At 51.6% G+C, this 17,507-nt stretch overlaps 8 protein-coding genes across 8 annotated transcripts; 6 read left to right on the top strand and 2 right to left on the bottom strand.

The window, feature by feature from the left end:
- Positions 1 to 2,743: 2,743 nt before the first annotated feature.
- Positions 2,744 to 3,164, top strand: BO80DRAFT_450737 (uncharacterized protein; the record flags this gene model as incomplete). Its single annotated transcript, XM_025721835.1, has 2 exons — positions 2,744 to 2,767; positions 2,817 to 3,164. The coding sequence occupies 2 exons, from the start codon at positions 2,744 to 2,746 to the stop codon at positions 3,162 to 3,164; spliced, it is 372 nt and encodes a 123-aa protein (XP_025569175.1).
- A 2,609-nt stretch (positions 3,165 to 5,773) lies between these two features.
- On the top strand, positions 5,774 to 7,475 carry BO80DRAFT_420254 (uncharacterized protein). The gene is made up of 4 exons (XM_025718335.1): positions 5,774 to 5,900; positions 5,960 to 6,260; positions 6,304 to 6,738; positions 6,786 to 7,475. Exons 2-4 carry the CDS (start codon positions 6,146 to 6,148, stop codon positions 7,430 to 7,432), a joined length of 1,197 nt encoding a protein of 398 aa, XP_025569174.1. The 5' UTR covers positions 5,774 to 5,900; positions 5,960 to 6,145; the 3' UTR covers positions 7,433 to 7,475.
- A 430-nt stretch (positions 7,476 to 7,905) lies between these two features.
- BO80DRAFT_506567 (phytoene desaturase family protein) lies at positions 7,906 to 9,794 on the bottom strand. Its single transcript, XM_025724552.1, has 4 exons — positions 9,731 to 9,794; positions 9,568 to 9,689; positions 8,992 to 9,525; positions 7,906 to 8,943 (listed from the first exon to the last, which is right to left on the bottom strand). The coding sequence occupies exons 1-4, from the start codon at positions 9,756 to 9,758 to the stop codon at positions 7,954 to 7,956; spliced, it is 1,674 nt and encodes a 557-aa protein (XP_025569173.1). The 5' UTR covers positions 9,759 to 9,794; the 3' UTR covers positions 7,906 to 7,953.
- A 986-nt stretch (positions 9,795 to 10,780) lies between these two features.
- Positions 10,781 to 11,500, top strand: BO80DRAFT_430375 (EthD domain-containing protein). The gene has a single exon (XM_025720695.1). It carries the CDS (start codon positions 10,865 to 10,867, stop codon positions 11,267 to 11,269), a length of 405 nt encoding a protein of 134 aa, XP_025569172.1. The 5' UTR covers positions 10,781 to 10,864; the 3' UTR covers positions 11,270 to 11,500.
- Positions 11,408 to 12,614, bottom strand: BO80DRAFT_292851 (SDR family NAD(P)-dependent oxidoreductase). The gene is made up of 3 exons (XM_025715021.1): positions 12,369 to 12,614; positions 11,760 to 12,312; positions 11,408 to 11,703 (listed from the first exon to the last, which is right to left on the bottom strand). Exons 1-3 carry the CDS (start codon positions 12,528 to 12,530, stop codon positions 11,546 to 11,548), a joined length of 873 nt encoding a protein of 290 aa, XP_025569171.1. The 5' UTR covers positions 12,531 to 12,614; the 3' UTR covers positions 11,408 to 11,545.
- A 494-nt stretch (positions 12,615 to 13,108) lies between these two features.
- On the top strand, positions 13,109 to 14,185 carry BO80DRAFT_498173 (uncharacterized protein). Its single transcript, XM_025724121.1, has 3 exons — positions 13,109 to 13,351; positions 13,395 to 13,460; positions 13,555 to 14,185. Exons 1-3 carry the CDS (start codon positions 13,257 to 13,259, stop codon positions 14,132 to 14,134), a joined length of 741 nt encoding a protein of 246 aa, XP_025569170.1. The 5' UTR covers positions 13,109 to 13,256; the 3' UTR covers positions 14,135 to 14,185.
- Positions 14,186 to 14,936: 751 nt separating this feature from the next.
- Positions 14,937 to 16,558, top strand: BO80DRAFT_460255 (cytochrome P450; the record flags this gene model as incomplete). Its single annotated transcript, XM_025722382.1, has 4 exons — positions 14,937 to 14,999; positions 15,043 to 16,134; positions 16,185 to 16,354; positions 16,402 to 16,558. 4 exons carry the CDS (start codon positions 14,937 to 14,939, stop codon positions 16,556 to 16,558), a joined length of 1,482 nt encoding a protein of 493 aa, XP_025569169.1.
- A 156-nt stretch (positions 16,559 to 16,714) lies between these two features.
- Positions 16,715 to 17,507, top strand: BO80DRAFT_292835 (uncharacterized protein; the record flags this gene model as incomplete). Its single annotated transcript, XM_025715020.1, has 1 exon — positions 16,715 to 17,507. A coding segment is annotated over exon 1 (637 nt), but the record flags the coding sequence as incomplete, so codon positions are not given.

Raw genomic sequence — 17,507 nt, 5'->3', positions numbered from 1 at the left:
CCGACGTCATGCTCCGTGCGGTCGCTGCCGGGTGCCTCCCGACGGCACTTGCAACCAGATCGGGTCAGCCCTGGCTGTCCAGTGCTTAGCTTCTTGGCTGCAAAGCTAATTCTCGGCCATCCATGCAGCTATTCCGTCTCTCTGCCAGGCCTCACATCCCGATTTCCGATGCAACCCGACGCCACACCTAGTGGCCGAGATGCGTCGCCGGCTGAGCTATCTTTTGATGACGGGTTGTGTGTCAATATCGTATGGCATTTGACAATCAATACACTATCATTCACATCAACACTTCCCTTCTGTGGAGTCAGGAAAACAAGTCTATCATCCCACGCCAACCACGCGCACGGAGTCTAGACTCGATCGTGGGATGTATTTTCGCAACCATGTTTCTCTGGAGTCTTGTCTGACCCCGCTCTCCATCGCCCTAAATCGGTAGACCACAGCGAAGGAAGTCCATAGGCGAATCTCATTGACCACCTCACGACCCACTCTGCATCATCTCCGTCTCGGCCACGCGGGCCATCAAAACCAGTTCTCTCAATCGTCTCGCTTATCATATGATTTGGCTTGATTGCTGTCAGCATCGCAACCAGTCCAATAGCCCTCTGTATGCCGCACACTCCGCTTGAAGAAGCCAATCCGATGCCCTAACCCGGGTACTGCAGGGTTCCGCATCCTTCTGCAAACGCAGTAGTCTTTGAATTGATCTGTTCACTGGTGAAGGTAAGCTGTGCGAGAGTCAGACTGATCTGCACTGGAAAGATATGCAATCAGCCTGAGTTGGTTTCATATGACCATGTCAACGTTGCATGCGGTCCTACAGGTATCCTTTCGGTGAACATATTTGGTAACTGATTTCCCCACACGACAATCCTAACTTGCTTACTGAGAATGCCGCGCACGTCGCATGTGTACGCAGACTTTGTCATCGCCGCGACTCTATAATCGCCATTGAGATTGTTTTCCAGCTCGGGAAAATAACTGCGATGGTACAGCCAATCGCTGGCTGGGCTCCGCACGGCAAGTCAGCCTACGATCAACAAAGACGGTCACTCCTGATCTCAATGACCCACCGAAGTATCCAATCATGAGGGGGCAGCAATTACCCGTCTTGCATGCAGAAGAAGTTGGAACTGCACTGGTTCAACCGACACAAGAGCATCTAAGTACTACGTATGTAGGCAAGCAACGGGGACTCGCCCGATGAATGCCAATGCAGCATCAAGCATCATCCGCGGTCGACCATCAGATTATAGCGTGTCACCATACAATGTTGGGCCAATGAGGTAGTGTCGGACGCCTCGGGCTGAGGCCATCGTTGTCTGGGTTAGGCGGAGATCTCCGACAGTGCCCCAGGCCATAGACTCGCCAGTTCCCATGGAATTGCGCTTAGGAATACAATGTCTGAGACATTGTAAGATAGAAGCACCTTCAACCCCAAACATTCCATGCATCTCCTAATGGAAGTGTACTAGAATCTATCCTAAGGGTGAGGCGGGTTACCGGATAAAGATAATCGGCATCTTCCGACTAAAGCCGAAGGGTTCTATATACAGCCGGACTTGCAAATCCATGGAATCACATCGAACACGTAGTTCAAAGTGCGTCTATGCACATAGTACTCGGGGAGATTATCCACATTCTTCACCACTGTACCCTACTGGTGATGGGCAAATCTGGTCTAATCAAGGAAACCTAGGCAGCAACAGGTTCCAAGGTAAGTACTATGTAGGCACTCTTTTCTATAGAAATAAATTCCTAAATCGGATTGGGTAGCTGCTATTCCAGGTAGGAGGTGCAAACCCCTGGCACGATATCTTGGGCAGCGGTGGTGATGCGGCAGCAGACTTACGAGCATGTCTATGCAAACTGCTTTGTCTCATGATGGATAACTCTATTGTCAGCCATTGCACACTTGTAATGATTGTGGAGAACCAAGTGGCCTCCCACGATGCCCAATTCGCTATGGTTAGCAATCGGGCACAATATGACGGGTAGTATCAATCAGTCGACAAACCCCGGTTACCCTTGGTTTATCCATCCCTATCTTCTTTATCTCTTTCACATCTTTCTACAGTTGCTCTGCCTCGGCACATGCATTACCGGACAGGATACTAATTTTGAAGGAATGGTGTGTCTCGCATCTGCAGCCCTGATAACATTAGTTGGGCTCTTCATTAACTGGCCTATTTCCATACTAGGGAACAATGGCGGAGATGCTCGGTCTGTTACCATCTACAACCTAGGGCTGTGTCCAAGTCCTTTGACAGAGTTCCTATGCTCTTCGACGACCTCAGGAACTCCGAGTCCGATGTCAAATTTGTCATGTTGTCTTGACAGTTGCTAGCTGGATAACTGAGAGATATCATTATCTTGCAACGGCGCTGCACGTGATTACATGTTCCCAACGGGGACTATACTTGGTTGTGAGGAATGAATATCGATCTACTAGCCTACCGGACCTGATTTGTGATGTATTTACTCAGAAAGGCACTTCTATAAGTAGCTTCTGCTTTATTGGCTTTAATCAGTCCAATGCTGAATCTTCCAGGAAATCAAACTCCGTTGCCACAACTAGGAACCGGCACTCACCTGTCAGACGGGTTAATCATGGAAGAAACGGTCGCCTAGATACACGTTAGCTGCAGGCATGCATAAAAGGGCATCGAGAATGCCGCAAAAGTCTTCTGATGACCTTCCGCGGCGGGTAATTAGTTTCGGATCTTCCGACTCGCACAAAATGATTTGCACGAACCTACATCATGTGAGACTGGAACCCATACACTGCTGCGTCGTAATGCTGAAAAACGCAGGGGAACCTGCTGACCCCACAGCGGAACTTCGACATCCACACCCGGCAAAATGAATGGGAGCTCATTTTGTCGACGCTGCAAGAGGCTATCTCGCTCACCCGACGCCGCCACATTTACTCCATCTGGCTTGACGCCCCGTGCATCATTCAAAACGATAGCCGTGATTGGAACCGCGAGGTCGTGAGAATGGAGGCATATGACCAAAGTGCATGGCTCGTCATAGTGGGCCACTCGAGCTCAAATGCGAAAAGTGGCTTGTTTGGTCCACGCCTATTTGCGTACTATGAAGGGAAACTAAATCCGATCACCTTCCACAATGCTCAATATAATTTTGCACAGGGGTATTGAATCGTCCTGGAGAATCCCATATCACAGGTTTGTTCTTCTTCCCAGATATTCCCAGACAACCACCCGTTTGAATAATACCAGAGACTGATGCGGTTGAGGAAGATTCTGACGAGCACTGGGTGCCGATGCTGGCTCTTAAAGCCCTGTGAGTGATTTCCCGAGTTACCATATTCGTGTGGGACTTCTGCAGTGCAAGGCAAGTCAGATCAATCAGGACGCTATACCTGACATGTCAGTTACTATCATTTGACGGGGGTGTCAATTCCGAACCGAGCGCGGACGTTTGCTTATATCAGATAAAAGTATCCACCGCAATGCTAAATGTCGATCTATTTCTTATTACTTGTCTTTGCTCTATCTCCAGTATGCCCTACGTCCAAGTCTATCTCTTCATCTGCCCATGAAACCCACATATTCTCAAAAACCACTACCACCACCCCGGCAATGCAACTTTCTTTAATGAATTCAAGATAAGCTGACCCTGCGCCCTTCCTTTCCGCGAACGACAAGGCCATGCCTTCGCCCGCCAATGTCGAGCGCATTTGTGCTAGGATTTCTATCGTGTGAATACAGCGCCGAATTATAATCTCCAAATCACCAAGTGACATAGTTGCATGGCGAATATATTGATGTGTGGTTGTATCAGTGGGTGTTGGGGGGGACCAATTTGGGTATGGATTTTAGCTTCGCTTTCCTGTTGTGAAATCTGTAAGCGATATAGAGGGAGAGGAGAAGTTACTTATGGATGACTATCGTGTTATGGGGTCGATCAGCACATGCTGTACTGATGTACGAGGGATTTTGAAAATGAGATTTCAAATCTTGCGCATCAGGGGTTTTCTGGAATACCGAAAGACCATTCTGGAGAGGACATCTTGAGGAGGAATGTTGCGAAACGATGCCCTGTTCTGGCTCGCGCTGTGGCGGAGTCTTATTTCACGGACAATTTCAAGGGGAGGCCTCGGACGGCGGAGCCCTGTTTTCAAACACTCTTGTCGTCGTCAAGAAGGATCGCTGGGTATAAGTTTCCGTATGGAGCTGTTCTGTTTGGTGTCTTTTAGAATTGTGTGAGCGAGGCTCCGTATCTGCCGTATGAACGGGAGATTATGGAGGCGCGGTGTCTTCTGGGAAGTTATGCGAAGCTGTTAGATGAAATTATTGTTCTGGTTATGGATTTGGCGCGGTATAGCGACAGAAATGTCGGCTTGCTGTTGCGCTCGATTTGTTGGGTTGGAGAACAGGGAGTTGGAGAAATATTTTGATGAGTGCGGGGGATTTTGGTTAGGTGTGGTATGTTTGCGGAGCAATTGGGGGATCCGTTATTCGGTAGACGGGGTAATGGATTGTCTGCGGTCAATCTTTACGGGGTTGAAGTTGGACGTTCTTAATTTTGATAATGATTGGATATCTCCCTGGTCGTGAGGCCATAGATGTGAGTGTGTATGTCCTGAATGTATATTTCTGGTTTCTTATTGATACTAGTGCTAGGACACCGTTCCCTAAACTTGATTTTCATGTCGTTGGTCGAGACAGGCCTCACCTCGTTATAGACGGTTGCAGCCTCAGACGGGCCGTTGTACTCTTCGAAGAGCAGACGCAAAATTAGGAAACCCTGTCTCACATGACAGTCTTCTGTCCATTGCTGCCTACTTCCTCTTTCAATCCAATCCTCATGGCCATGGTGCTGTCATTCTCCCAAACAAAGGACGGAACCAATCTATTAAAGGAAACAAAGACGAACTACCGATCGCTTTCGGTGCTGCCTATGGTAATCGCACTAGACAGCGAGCATGTCTTGGATTTATTTTGGGTCAACGGCTAAGTATATCCCCTGGATGAGACAACCCGATAGGGGTTTGATTTTCCCCTCTGCAAACAAGCTTTGCCAAGCTGTGGATGCTGTCGGAATGACAGGCGGATTTTGCAAAAGCGATGATGAAAATGAAACATTGACGCGGGAGACGAGGATGAATTGGTGCATGGCTCAATTGAGTGTCTGGTTATTGTTGGCCTTCAATGTGTGTGTAAGACCCACTGGGATGGTTCATGCTACTCCGACGCCCATTCGAACTAGCCGACTAGCCCTGCCAGGGTAGCTGCCAGGGTTCCTGCCAGGAAGAAAGTCAGGAACAGAGCTGAGCGTGCTGGTGAGACACAATCAATGTGGGAGAGTCAAAGCCAATGGATTGCCGGCAGGAGCCCCACCCGCGGAAGATTCTGAATCATTCCTTTGCGGCGGATCCTCGGCATCTCGACTGCTTCCTGCCCCCAATCCCCGGGATCGACAGAGAACTCGCAAAGGGTCATGCTACAGGCAATTCTACTGGGCAATGCCATGCACTAGAATCAAATGACCTCATCGTTCGCGCGTCACAATCATATTGGTCACCGCGCTGATAACAGACAACTGGACGCGCAATGCCCCTGAGATAGCAGTGGGTAACCGGCACTAGTGCTGCCACTAGCAAAGCTTGAACCAACAATTGCAAGCCTGAATCCTGCTGCCTAGCTCGGATTGGTCGCCTCGCAGGCGTGAAACCTGCAGTATCAGACCCCTGCCATTCATGCTGTTCGATCCAACTGTGCCTGAATCATTGCAGCGCTGCAGTTGTCTTTGCAGTGGAGTGGCAGACAACATGTCCTGGCTCAGGGCTGACCCGCGATGAGACCCGTCGTGTTCTCAGCGGGCTCCGTGCCATAACTGACCACTTGGTGTCCTGCCAAGTGCCACCACTGGTTAGCCGATCCGCCGTACCTTGAATCTGCTATCGGATTATCCAATGCTAACTGCACAGCCGATATCTCCGGTCACCGTCCCACACGTTCCCCTTTTCTTCCCCGGGAGGACCGATGGAGAGACTGCGGGATTTTCCAATATATGATCAGCCTCCCGCTGCACCCCGTTGAAACCCACTGCCGTTTCATCTGCTGTACGCGTCTCCCAGCAGTGTTTTACCCCATCCTTCGCTACTTCGGACAATATGCGCCACATCCCGGCTTGGTTCGTGGCCTGTCTGGCTGCCGTCACCGCCTCGGCTTCGGCTCCGAGCTGCAGTGCCGATAGCAAGTGTCCGGAGGAGTATCCCTGCTGTTACAGTGAGACCATCCTCCAGATGATTGACCGTCGCTAACCATCCAGGTGGACAATGTGGTGTAGGAACATACTGCCTGGGAGGCTGCAACCCGCTGGAATCGTACTCGCTGGATAGTTGCACGCCGGAGCCGATTTGCAAGAACCAGACCTACTCGTTCACCAACTTGGACAATGCCATCCTGTACGACCAATATCTCGGCAACGCGACCGAATATGACTGGGTGTACAGCGGTTATCCCAAGATCAAGAACGAGACTCTGTGGTTGACCATGCCCAATGGGACCACGGGCAGTTTATTCGCCCTCAACCATTACATCTGGTACGGCAAGGTGTCGGCCCGGATCAAGAGTAGTCGCACCGGGGGTGTCGTCACCGGTTTCATCCTGATGTCGGACGATTCGGATGAGATTGACTACGAATGGGTTGGATACAACCTGACGAGTGTGCAGACCGACTTTTACTTCCAAGGCGTGCAAAACTGTGAGCCCCCTTTCCTTCTGATTCGGATTCCTATCTAACAGCAGCAGACACCAACGAACGCAACGCGGCCGTGACCCCCAATGACACCTTCGCCGACTGGCACACCTACACGATTGACTGGAAGCCCGATGTCCTGGAATGGATCGTCGACGGCACCGTCATGCGCACGCTGACCAAGAACTCGACTTACAACGCCACCTCCGGGGTCTACATGTACCCGCAGACGCCTTCTCGGCTGGAAATGTCCATCTGGCCTGGTGGCTCTGAAGCCGAGGGTCTCGGCACGATCGAATGGGCTGGCGGTCTGATCGACTGGGACAGCACGGATATCAAGGAATACGGTTACTTCTATGCCCAGTACAAGGACATTACGATCGAGTGCTACGATTACCCGTCCGGGGCTCTTGTCGAGGGTGACAGGTCCTACGTGTATACCAGTGACAGCGGCCTGTCGAACACGATTGAAGTGTCGGGTAATGATACCGTGTTGTATAATCTGCAGGATACGGGGTTGAACATGACGGCGGGGTCTAAGACCACGGCAAGCAATTCGGAGTCGGGGTCGGGGTCGAGCTCGAGTTCGAGTTCTGACAGCACGGGAACTGGCACTGGAGACAGTAAGAATGCGGGATCCCGGGTGGTGGGATCGATGAGTGTGGCGGTGGCTGTAGCTGGTGTGTTGAGTTTGCTGTAATTGACCTGTGGCTATATAGTCCTTGTATGTGGTATATTCTTGCTGTATAGATAATGTTAATACCCTTAGATGATGCTTACTTATATCTGATTAAATACTGCTTTTCTTGATTTAGTTGCCCGAATATCCCCAACAAGTAGATCCATAATAATCAGACTCATATTTTTGCCTCGGTCCAACCGGATGACCTAGTCAATCATGAATGCTCATGCTTGTTGATATTCTTGACTCTGTGTTTCTGATCATATTCATGATTTGATAGTACAGCCAGTCCAATTATAATCTTGGTAAATCCCACAAACCTAGTAAGTCACGATCTGAACAGCCATATATTCAACGACCACACTCCTAGAGTAAGTATACTACGTCCCAAACAACCAACCTCGACCACTAAACGAGTCCTTATAATTACCATGCTAGACCACATCGAAGAGAAAGCATATACAAACACCGTACCCATATTCAACCACACCCTCCACAAAAGACAACACATCACCACCCACCACATCCATTCCACACACTCACAACTCATCTACACCCATCCTCCCATTTCTCCCAAACAAACCCTCCCATTCCACCCCCAATCTTATCATCAACACCAATCCCACAACTAAACATCCCACCATAACCACAAACACCATACCCATCCACCTCATCCTATTCCTACCCCCCTTCGTACTTTTCCTCCCCTTCATAAACTCCTCCACCTCCTGAACTGTAATCCCACTCCCCCCAATCACAACCGGAACCCCCGTCCCCGGGTGCGTACTCGCGCCTACAAAAAACAGTCCCCGAATATCTCTATGCCGAATGCCGGGCCGAAAACACATGACGTTGAGAAACGAATGCGAGAGGCCGAGAATTGCGCCCCGGTCGAGGTTGTATTTGCTGTTCCACGTGTAGGGCGTTTCGATTTTCTCGGAGAGGATATGTGGGGTGAGGTTGGTTTTTGTGTGTCTGGCGAGGGTGGTGAGGATTTTAGCACGGATTGTATTTATTGTTTCTGAGGAAATGGTAGAGGGAACTGTAGATGAAGATGGGTTCGGAAGATGTCCCACGGGCACTAATACAACCACCGCATCTGTTCCGGGTGGTGATGCCGAGGGATCGATTCTGCTCGGTACGTGGAGATAAAAGGACGGTTCTTCGGGGATACGGTTTCCCTGGAAGATGGTGTCGAAACTCGCTCGATATTCTTTTGCGAGGAAGACGTTATGCGCTTGGAGTTCTGGAACCGTGGTGTCGAGACCCCAGTAGAAGGAGATGGTACTGCAGGATGTTGGCTTTCGTTGTAGGGCTTTAGAGTAGGGTGTTTGCGGGAGGAGATGGTTGTAAGCGTAGGTTAGGTCAGCGTTGACGATGACGATGTCTGCGGTGAGGAGGGTTCCGGTGGCGAGACGCGCGCCGGTGATGGATTTCTGGTCCGGGGTGAGTTCGATGGATGTGACGGGGGTGTTCATGATGTAGGTTGCGTTGTGGCGGGTGCTGATTTTGGCGAGGGCGTCGAGGATCTAGGGCTGTTAGAGTGGGGTGGCGAGGGGGGAGGAATGGGGGGATACCGTTCGAAAGCCACCGAAGGGGTACCAGATTCCTTCGGCGAGTTCGGAGTACTGTAATAAGGAGTATGTCCCTGGTGCATCAAATGGGCTCATGCCGAGGTACATGCTGGCAAAGGTGAATGCTTGGCGGAGTTGCTCGGAGTGAAAGTATCGGCTAATACGAGTGTAGATGCTCTCGAAGGCGTGGAGGTAGGGTAGCGCGAGGAGGAGATCCAAACGGAGCATGCTCCAGAGGCTGGGAAAGTTTCGGTGCAGGACGTATTCGCAGGAGAGGTTGTAATGGCGGCCGGATTCGATGAGGAAGCGGAGGAATCTGTCAAAGCCGCGTGGGCCCTCGTGGGCTTCGATTTGGGATTTCATGGTAGGGAGGTCGGTGGTCAGGTCGAGGGTGTCGTGGTCGGGGAACCAGACGCGGTAGTTAGGGCTGCATTTCTGAAGGGTGATGCCTTCGGCGGACATGGTCGTGTCGAGGTCGTGGAAGATTTGGTGGAAGAAGGAGGGCATAAGGAGAAGTGAGGGGCCTTGGTCGAAGCGCTGTGGATGTTAGTGGGGTTCCTTGGGGATGCAGAGACACACGTAGCCATTGTCATGTAATAGGGAGCATCGGCCCCCGATTTCCGCGTTTTTCTCTACCACTGTCACTCGGTAGCCTTTCTTCGCTAGACGCGCTGCAACAGCCACGCCGCCGACGCCGGCACCTGTCGGGTTAGTGATGCACTGTAGGTGTGGGTGTACGTACCGACTATGATGGCGGTAGGAGGCTCCATGGATGATTATAGTACATGGGATGCAGGATATGGTCTAGTTCTAAATAAAGTAGGGTGAACGTGATGTCATAGTATAGAGGTGTAGAACGGTGAGTGGTGATATTAACTTCTGCTTTGAACAAGAAGGGTGGTCCAGACTGTAAGCAATTAGGGTGGGGGAATGGTGGTAGCCTGGTCAGGGCGGACACAAACCTGTGCAGGAAAACTTAATTGATAGCATCACACCAATGGTATGCTATGACATATCTCCCGTAAAGGTACCATATGAATGACTTTCTTCATCGAAGCACATAATCTAATTGACTCCAAACGCCTCCGCCTTCCAATCATATCCCCAATCAAGCTCTCGCTCACCCTCCGACCCCACCAGGTGCATCCAGCGGTCCATAAACAGCAGACCATACATATGACTCCCATGTTGCGCCCTCAAAAGTTGTATATCTGGCGAGTCGACAAAGCCCAAGATAGTGTGTCTGGCACAGTCGAAGCACGGTCGTATGGTCAGTTACTATACGTCTTCCCTCGCTTGTTAGGGCACTATTTGCCCAGAGAGAGAAAACGCTTCATCTGAAAGTATACTAAGACAATCACAGTGTCAACACAGCTCACGGACTCTATCAGCTGCTGTTCGAACCCGAAGGATCTCCAATGGAGTAAGTGAAATCAAGGGGTCCTGAGGGTCTCATTGGTCCGGTTTCTGCAGTCTTCATTGGCTGGACTCCTCACGCCTGAGGCAGCCAGCAATCTATCCAGAACAAAAATACAGGCTACTTATGCATAACTTGTAAGTCTTGAGTCAGGTCTTTGTCTGTTTGTTGGACTGTAGAACCACTAGGCAGCGCAGCACTGGTGCACTCCAGTCCTGAGAATGGACCAAACGAACATGGTGCGGCCCGGTGCGCTCCGGCTTACTGGAAGCATCAAGACCATGCGTGAAGGAGCGAGAACCTTCTAGTTCTCACTACATCAATGCTTATACTCCTAATAAACCCTCAGAGAGATATAAATACACGTCAACCATGTACACTTAAAACAACACACTCAGCATTGTCTCTCACTTGTCCAGCACCATCTTATCCCCATAACAAAGCTCAGCCCAAACCATCATGCCCCTAACCCTCCTTGCCTACCTCTACCGCAAACCCGGCACCACCCCAGCGTACTTCAAAGACTACTACGAGCATCACCATCTCCCTATGGTCAAACAAATGACTGGCGCTTCATTCCCCACGAGACACAAACGGTACTACCTCCCTCGCACCCCTAACAATGCCGGATCCATGGACCTCACTAACGCCTACTACGCACCAACGGTGTTGGCCGGCAAACCGGACGATTTTCCCTGGGATGTGTATGTGGAGATGGTCTTCCAGGATAGGCAGCATTTTCAGGCTTTTCGGGATGGATTGGATGCGCAGGGAGAGCGGGTTGCGAGTGATGAGATGAATTTTATGGATCGCACGAAGGTTTTTGTGGCAGAGGTGGAGGGGCCGTTTGAGTTGTGGGCATAAAGGATGGATGGTGGGATTGCTTTAGAAACAGAGAGGAGCACAATAGGGAGTAAGGTACCTTAGATGCTGAGGACTGCTACGAGTGATTGCCATTCAAATTTGTACTAGCACTAGTACAGTGTGAGATTTTATCATGCAGTTTATAGTAGTTAGCACCTGTGCTAGGAGTACTATGTCCTCGCTATATCTAATATAGCACTAATACATGCATGAACACCATAACATAGTCGCAAGGCATACCAAACAATCCAGACAGACACCGAGCATAATCTCAACTTATAAAAACTGACCAACCCTCAACAAATCCGACAACGCAATCTCCTCCTTTCGCCCCTCCAACTCTTCCAAATCCCAATTCACAGACAAATGCCGACCATTCAGATACTCAGGCCGCTTAGCAGCCAAATAAACCGTAACCGCTCCTGTCAATTCCGCTATCCTGCCATTAGCAAGATACCTATACCCTCCACCCAGTGGAATCATCACTCACGAGTATCTCTAGAATACGGCTTAAACGCCTCCACAGTCAACCCCGTCACCACCATGCCCGGGGACAGACTATACGCCCTCACGCTGGGGTTCTCAGCGGCAATGAACTCGGTGAATTTGGCCACGCTCAGTTTACTCATGAGGTAGCTACTCAGCCCCGGGGTGGTCAGACTGATTGAACTGATGATGTTTATGATTGTGGGTTGGGTGTCGGCAGCAACTAGGCGTAGAAATGCTGCCGTGACAAGGTATGTACCACGGACGTTGGTTTCAAAGTTATTCCACCACTTGGTTGGATCCGATTCTTCGATTCGAGCGGATGTCAGGGACGCTGCGTTGTTGATTAATGTATCCGCGGTACCAAATCTGTGTTTAATGGTATTGAAGGTGCGATTCACAGCCATCTCATCTGTGATATCGGTGGGAAGAGCGAGGACTTCAAGTGATGGGAATTCTGCCTGGATGAGTGCTTGGGTTTCTTCCCCTGATTCGATAGATTTGGTAATAAGGACTAGTGCCTTGACGCCTGCTGTTGCATGGGTGCGTGCGATTCCCTGGAGTAAAGATTAGTGATTTGTGGAGGAGTGCGCTGGGAAACTGGATTCCTCACTCTGCCGATGCCCTTCCCCGCACCGGTGATAATCGTGACTTTGCCTGTTTGCGAGAACTCGGGTTTTGATGGGTTGATGGCTGGGTATACATCGCGGTAGTATTTTTCGGTGATGGAACTCGCCCGGACGTATCGGTCGGGGTCAATGGGAGGGTCGGACATGGTTGATGGAGCTCTCAAAGCGATGAGATGAGAGATGATGGGGAAGTACTCTGTAAATCGACCCCGCTTCTTATGTCTGCGGACGAGTAGCGTTTATACCCGCGATGCTGTGCCGAGAGGGAAGGTTACCCCATTTGGTAATCCGGCTGTCGCTCATGAAGTGACTGGCTTACCAGCTTGTCTCAATCTCAATAGGGACATGAAAGTTGACGGATAAGGTGATAACACTCAAAACTTCCTGGTTTGTGCAATATTTCATCTCACTACTGATTTCCCGGCAGTCCACCGAGAATCTAAGGTGATTGTTTTCACCAACTCGAGATAATGGATATTGTTCTGAAATTCCCATCGAGTCGCCGTGGGTGTATTCGGCAAATATTCCCTTTTTTTGGGGGGGGGGGGGGGGGGACGTATCTGGGGTTTGTTCTAAGCAGATGTGATAGACATGCCATGATCGTGACGCCAAATAAAACTGTCGCAATGGATATTCCGGAGCTGGGAGATTTCATATTGCTATGTATATGTACGAGAATTTGTGCTATACCCTATGCAGTAGCGAACGTGATATGAGGTAGTATGACCGAGGAAGTGGGGGAGGAGGACCGTACACACCCCCCCGCCTGCGACGGCGGGAAAACCTGCATCTGTTTCAAACCCATCACGTCGTACCCTTCGCACCCATGCACCATCACCAAAGCCGGGGTGCAGAAATTCATCACGTACCGGATGATGGTGGATTTTCGGGATCCGGAGGCGTTTGGAATGTATACGTTTAATGATCATGCGGGGTATGGGGCGTTGGAGGTGGTGCAGAATGCGTTGTTGGATTTTCGGGAGGGGTTGGAGAGGAAGGATTGGTGGGAGGATGTGGGCGGTGTGTGAGGCGTTGGGGTGGTTGATTGCGGGGGATTGGGTTGGGGTGATGAGGATGTAAGCAAGCATTCTTCTCCCATTTTCATTTTCATCTTTGGTCTAGGCTTGATGGAGGTGGGCATGGTGGTGAATAGATGAACTAACGGGATAGGATCGACGACGGTGAAATCCTCGACAAAACCCGAACCATGTATGAGTACATGTTGCTCGCCATGTTGGCGGAGTTAGACAAACAGGGCCAATTAGGCCCCAACTCGGATGTCCGGAACCTGGGCTTCATCATGGCCATGTACGCGGATGAATCCATGTCCAACCGGTCGCAGTATAAGTTCCCGGCTTCCAGGGCGCGACGGGACGGTTCGTATTATGGCGAGGATTTCGTGCTCTGTCTGGTTGCGTATGCGGCGCGACGCAACATCACCATGCATGGACCGCCGGATATCGATGAGACGATTGCCCGGGCGGAGGAAGAGACGGAGCAGGAAGATATCGTGCTGCCGACGAGGAATAAAGATCCGTGGGATTGGGTGCCCTCGATGAAAATGTATGAGAGGAGGAACAGCCTCGTGGCGTATGGAGGCATTCCCAAGGTAAAGATTGGGGGGGATGCATTGGATATTACGACGTTTTCGAGTGCGGAGCGCAAGAGAAAGAGCTTCAATGGGACGGATCCGTTGACTCCGAATATGATCAAGTCGCTTAAAGCTGGGCTGCTGTTTGGATCTGAGTGAGGCAGGAACTATCGGTGTGATGGGATTTCGGGTGGTTCTATCGAATTGTTGGTGAATGGGTTGGTAGATATGCAGAGTAATGCATCAAAAGAGCGATGAGTCTTATGCCAAGTAACGGAATGGTCTCATGCGATGAGAGAGCGCTCTACGATGCCCTCATGCGAAATATTTAATTCAGATCTATATTTTGCGACCGCTGGTAGCGATCAAGAACAGCTGCTGAGGCGGCCTCAGGCGTTGATTAACCTCTGCCTGAGCACAGTGCTCTAAGAGTCTAGACAGTCATCCCGCGATGCTTATCCCACATGCCCTGGTGTTATGTCCAAGTATACCAACCTGCTGGAAATCAGTGACGAGCCAGAAGTATCACCGAATTAACTTCTGCTGTCAACCATGGGGCAGGCGCCGACAAACTCTATCTAGGCCACCCATGGTAGTTTCCCGGGGCAGTAACAGCTGGAACTCATGGCGCCCTTTGTGGCTGGAGAGTAATCAGGATTCACAGCGTCGTCTTCTGGTTTGAGGTTTGATGTGATGCTCTAAAGGGGCACCATGTGTGTGGATCAGGCGTGCCTCCTTGGCAAGCAAACCAGTTCGTTGAACATGTGGCGTCAATCCAGGCATTCTACTCTAAGTGATGTGATGTATAATGAGACAACGTGGTGATGCTTTTGCCCCTATGTTGTCCTTCATATCGTGCCTAAATTCAGCAGCCTTTTTATATATCTTCGCTTTGTTGTCATCTTGTTTCCCAGAGTTGTAGGTGAACAGCAACTGACAGCCTCTGGCACCTATAGCCAACATGTCCGTCACTACAACATACACCATCAGTATAGTGACACTGGTGGTGCTCTCAGTGACCTATGTAAGTATGAGTACCCGTGTTGAACAGATCTAACCCGCCGCAGCTCCTCCATGCCCTCTACTGTCTATTCCTCCACCCCCTGCGCAAATATTCCGGCCCATGGCACTGGGCCATCAGCGATCTTCCCCGCATCGCCCGCACTCTTCAAGGAACGAACGTCAAGATTATCCACGAGTTACATCTCCGATACGGCAACGTGGTGCGAGTAGGGCCCAACGAACTATCGTACACCGACGGACAGGCCTGGAAAGACATCTACAACCGCCACCGGGGCACCTTTCTCAAAGACCCCGACTTCTTCGGCGAAGCTCCCAACGGGGTCGTGCATGTGGCGTCGGCCAGTGGCGCCACCCATGCCAGGATGCGACGGATGCTACTACGCGGGTTCTCTGAGCGCGCCCTGCGCGAGCAAGGAGACCTACTCTTGAGACATATCAACCACCTGGTATCGACGATTCGAAACCACATTACCCATACCGACTCAGCACCAACACCAGTCAACGTGGTCGACCTACTCAACTTCACCACCTTCGATATCCAAGCCGACATGACCTTCGGCGAGTCGCTCCACCTGCTCGACAACCAAACCTACGTGCCGTGGGTCCGGGCAAGCATGGCCGGGGTCAAATTCATGGCGATCCGATGCGTGCTGCGCAAGCTGGCCTTAATCGGCCGAGTCGTCGAGCTCCTGACGGCGTCGCGAAAAAAGCTCGAAGAACATTTCAACTTCTCCGCCGACCTGGTCAATCGCCGATTGGCCCGGAGCGAAACCACCAACCCGGATATTTGGCGCTTCGTGTTACAGGAGAAAGAGGAGGTACGGCTGACTCTGCCGGAGATGCATTCCAATGCGTTTGCTCTCATGATGGCTGGTAGCGAAACCACCGCGACCGTGCTCAGCGGTCTCGTCTATTTTCTTCTGCGGGAGCCGGTCGCGATGAAGCGGCTGGCGACCGAGATCCGTGATGCGTTTGCCACGGACAAGGATATTACCCCTAGGACGGTCGCCCGGCTCGAGTACCTCGATGGGTGTATCTTGGAGTCGATGCGTCTGTACCCTGCTGCGCCGGTGGGTCTGCCGAGGCTGGTGCCATCGGGTGGAGTTAATATCTGCAATGAGATGATTCCAGGGGGTGTATGTCTCATCCTCCCGTTGCTGAATGCTGCTGATACGAAGTCGAACAGACCATGGTGTACGTTAGTAACTACGCAGCCAACCGGTCCCCTCGCAACTTCAGCCGAGCGGAGGAATATCTCCCCGAGCGCTGGCTAGGGTTGGATTCCGCCTTCGAGGAAGACCACAAGGACGCGTTTCAGCCGTTTTCGATGGGACCGCAGAATTGCCTGGGGCAGAAGTAGGTTCATGCTTAGATTTCATGCAAATCCAGCTAATACCTCGCAGTCTGGCGTGGCAGGAGATGCGGCTGATCGTGTCCAAGCTGCTCTGGCATTTCGATATCCAAGATGCCAACACGAACGCAGGTTGGACTGATCAGAAGACATATATCGTGTGGGAGAAGAAGCCGTTGATGGTTCAGATGATGCTGAGATCGAATTAACCTTGGAATGAGCCGACATGTTCTCAACGAATCGTGTAGGAATCGGGCGTACGGCTTACGGCTTACACTTCGGGCCATAGCCCTCAACGTTGAACGGGCTAGCCTGCGATCTCATGGACGAACCCACTCTCAACACCTCCACAGTCCACCGTTGGAGCCAGAATCAACCCCGATCTTAGCGCTTACGGTCCGAACCATCGGCGGATCGGCATCCCGTTCTGCCCGACAGTCCATAAAAACCAGCGGCCAGCCTTATCTACCTTGACAATCTCCAACGCTGTTCACTATCTTGGTAGATCCCCGGCAGCAAAAATGAACATCCCCCTCACCACCCCCGAAGTCCCCCCTCAATTCCTCAAACCCGCCTTCCTAGTCGGCCACATCCCGCAGCGCACTCTCGCCGCGGACCCCCGCGTCTCCTACGCCCTATACATCCCACCCGCGCACTACAACCCCGATCCCAACCGCTCCACCACCACCACCGCCCCCTACAACAACCCCAAACTCCCCCTCCTGGTCACCATCCACGGCACCAGCCGCAACCCCACCCCCCTCCGCACCACCCTCCCCCCCTTCGCCAACTCCACTCCCTGCGCCATCCTGGCCCCTCTCTTCCCCGCCAACATCGACGGCCCCAACGACCTCGACTCCTACAAGCTCCTCCGCTCCAGGACCCTCCGCTCGGACCTAGCCCTCCTCTCCATCCTCGACGAAATCGCCACCGTCTGGCCCGGTCTCGACACCGAAAAGATCTACCTAATGGGATTCTCCGGCGGGGGGCAATTCGCGCATCGGTTTCTGTATATCCACCCGGAACGATTAATGGCTGTGAGTGTGGGGGCACCGGGACGGGTGACGATGTTGGATGAGGCGGGGAAGTGGCCGGGTGGGGTGGGGGATGTGGAGGGGGTTTTTGGGAAGGGGGTGAGGAGGGATTTGATTCGCCAGG

The sequence above is a fragment of the Aspergillus ibericus genome (assembly GCF_003184845.1).
Source record: "Aspergillus ibericus CBS 121593 unplaced genomic scaffold BO80scaffold_98, whole genome shotgun sequence".
In the NCBI taxonomy this organism is placed as follows: Eukaryota; Fungi; Ascomycota; class Eurotiomycetes; order Eurotiales; family Aspergillaceae; genus Aspergillus; species Aspergillus ibericus.
The sequence above is the reverse complement of the archived record's forward strand: the minus strand, read 5'-3'. Positions and strand labels throughout refer to the sequence as shown.

Coding starts and splice junctions, on each gene's coding strand:
- BO80DRAFT_420254 (XM_025718335.1), top strand. CDS start 6,146: ATGCGCCACATCCCGGCTTGGTTCGTGGCCTGTCTGGCTGCCGTCACC. Junction 6,261..6,303: donor GGAGTATCCCTGCTGTTACA/GTGAGACCATCC, acceptor CTAACCATCCAG/GTGGACAATGTGGTGTAGGA. Junction 6,739..6,785: donor CTTCCAAGGCGTGCAAAACT/GTGAGCCCCCTT, acceptor TAACAGCAGCAG/ACACCAACGAACGCAACGCG.
- BO80DRAFT_506567 (XM_025724552.1), bottom strand. CDS start 9,758: ATGGAGCCTCCTACCGCCATCATAGTCG. Junction 9,690..9,730: donor TCCTACCGCCATCATAGTCG/GTACGTACACCC, acceptor CTAACCCGACAG/GTGCCGGCGTCGGCGGCGTG. Junction 9,526..9,567: donor TATTACATGACAATGGCTAC/GTGTGTCTCTGC, acceptor TAACATCCACAG/CGCTTCGACCAAGGCCCCTC.
- BO80DRAFT_430375 (XM_025720695.1), top strand. CDS start 10,865: ATGCCCCTAACCCTCCTTGCCTACCTCTACCGCAAACCCGGCACCACC.
- BO80DRAFT_292851 (XM_025715021.1), bottom strand. CDS start 12,530: ATGTCCGACCCTCCCATTGACCCCGACCGATACGTCCGGGCGAGTTCC. Junction 12,313..12,368: donor CGGGGAAGGGCATCGGCAGA/GTGAGGAATCCA, acceptor TCTTTACTCCAG/GGAATCGCACGCACCCATGC. Junction 11,704..11,759: donor GCCGTATTCTAGAGATACTC/GTGAGTGATGAT, acceptor ATGGCAGGATAG/CGGAATTGACAGGAGCGGTT.
- BO80DRAFT_498173 (XM_025724121.1), top strand. CDS start 13,257: ATGATGGTGGATTTTCGGGATCCGGAGGCGTTTGGAATGTATACGTTT. Junction 13,352..13,394: donor GAGGTGGTGCAGAATGCGTT/GTTGGATTTTCG, acceptor GATTGGTGGGAG/GATGTGGGCGGTGTGTGAGG. Junction 13,461..13,554: donor TGGGTTGGGGTGATGAGGAT/GTAAGCAAGCAT, acceptor CTAACGGGATAG/GATCGACGACGGTGAAATCC.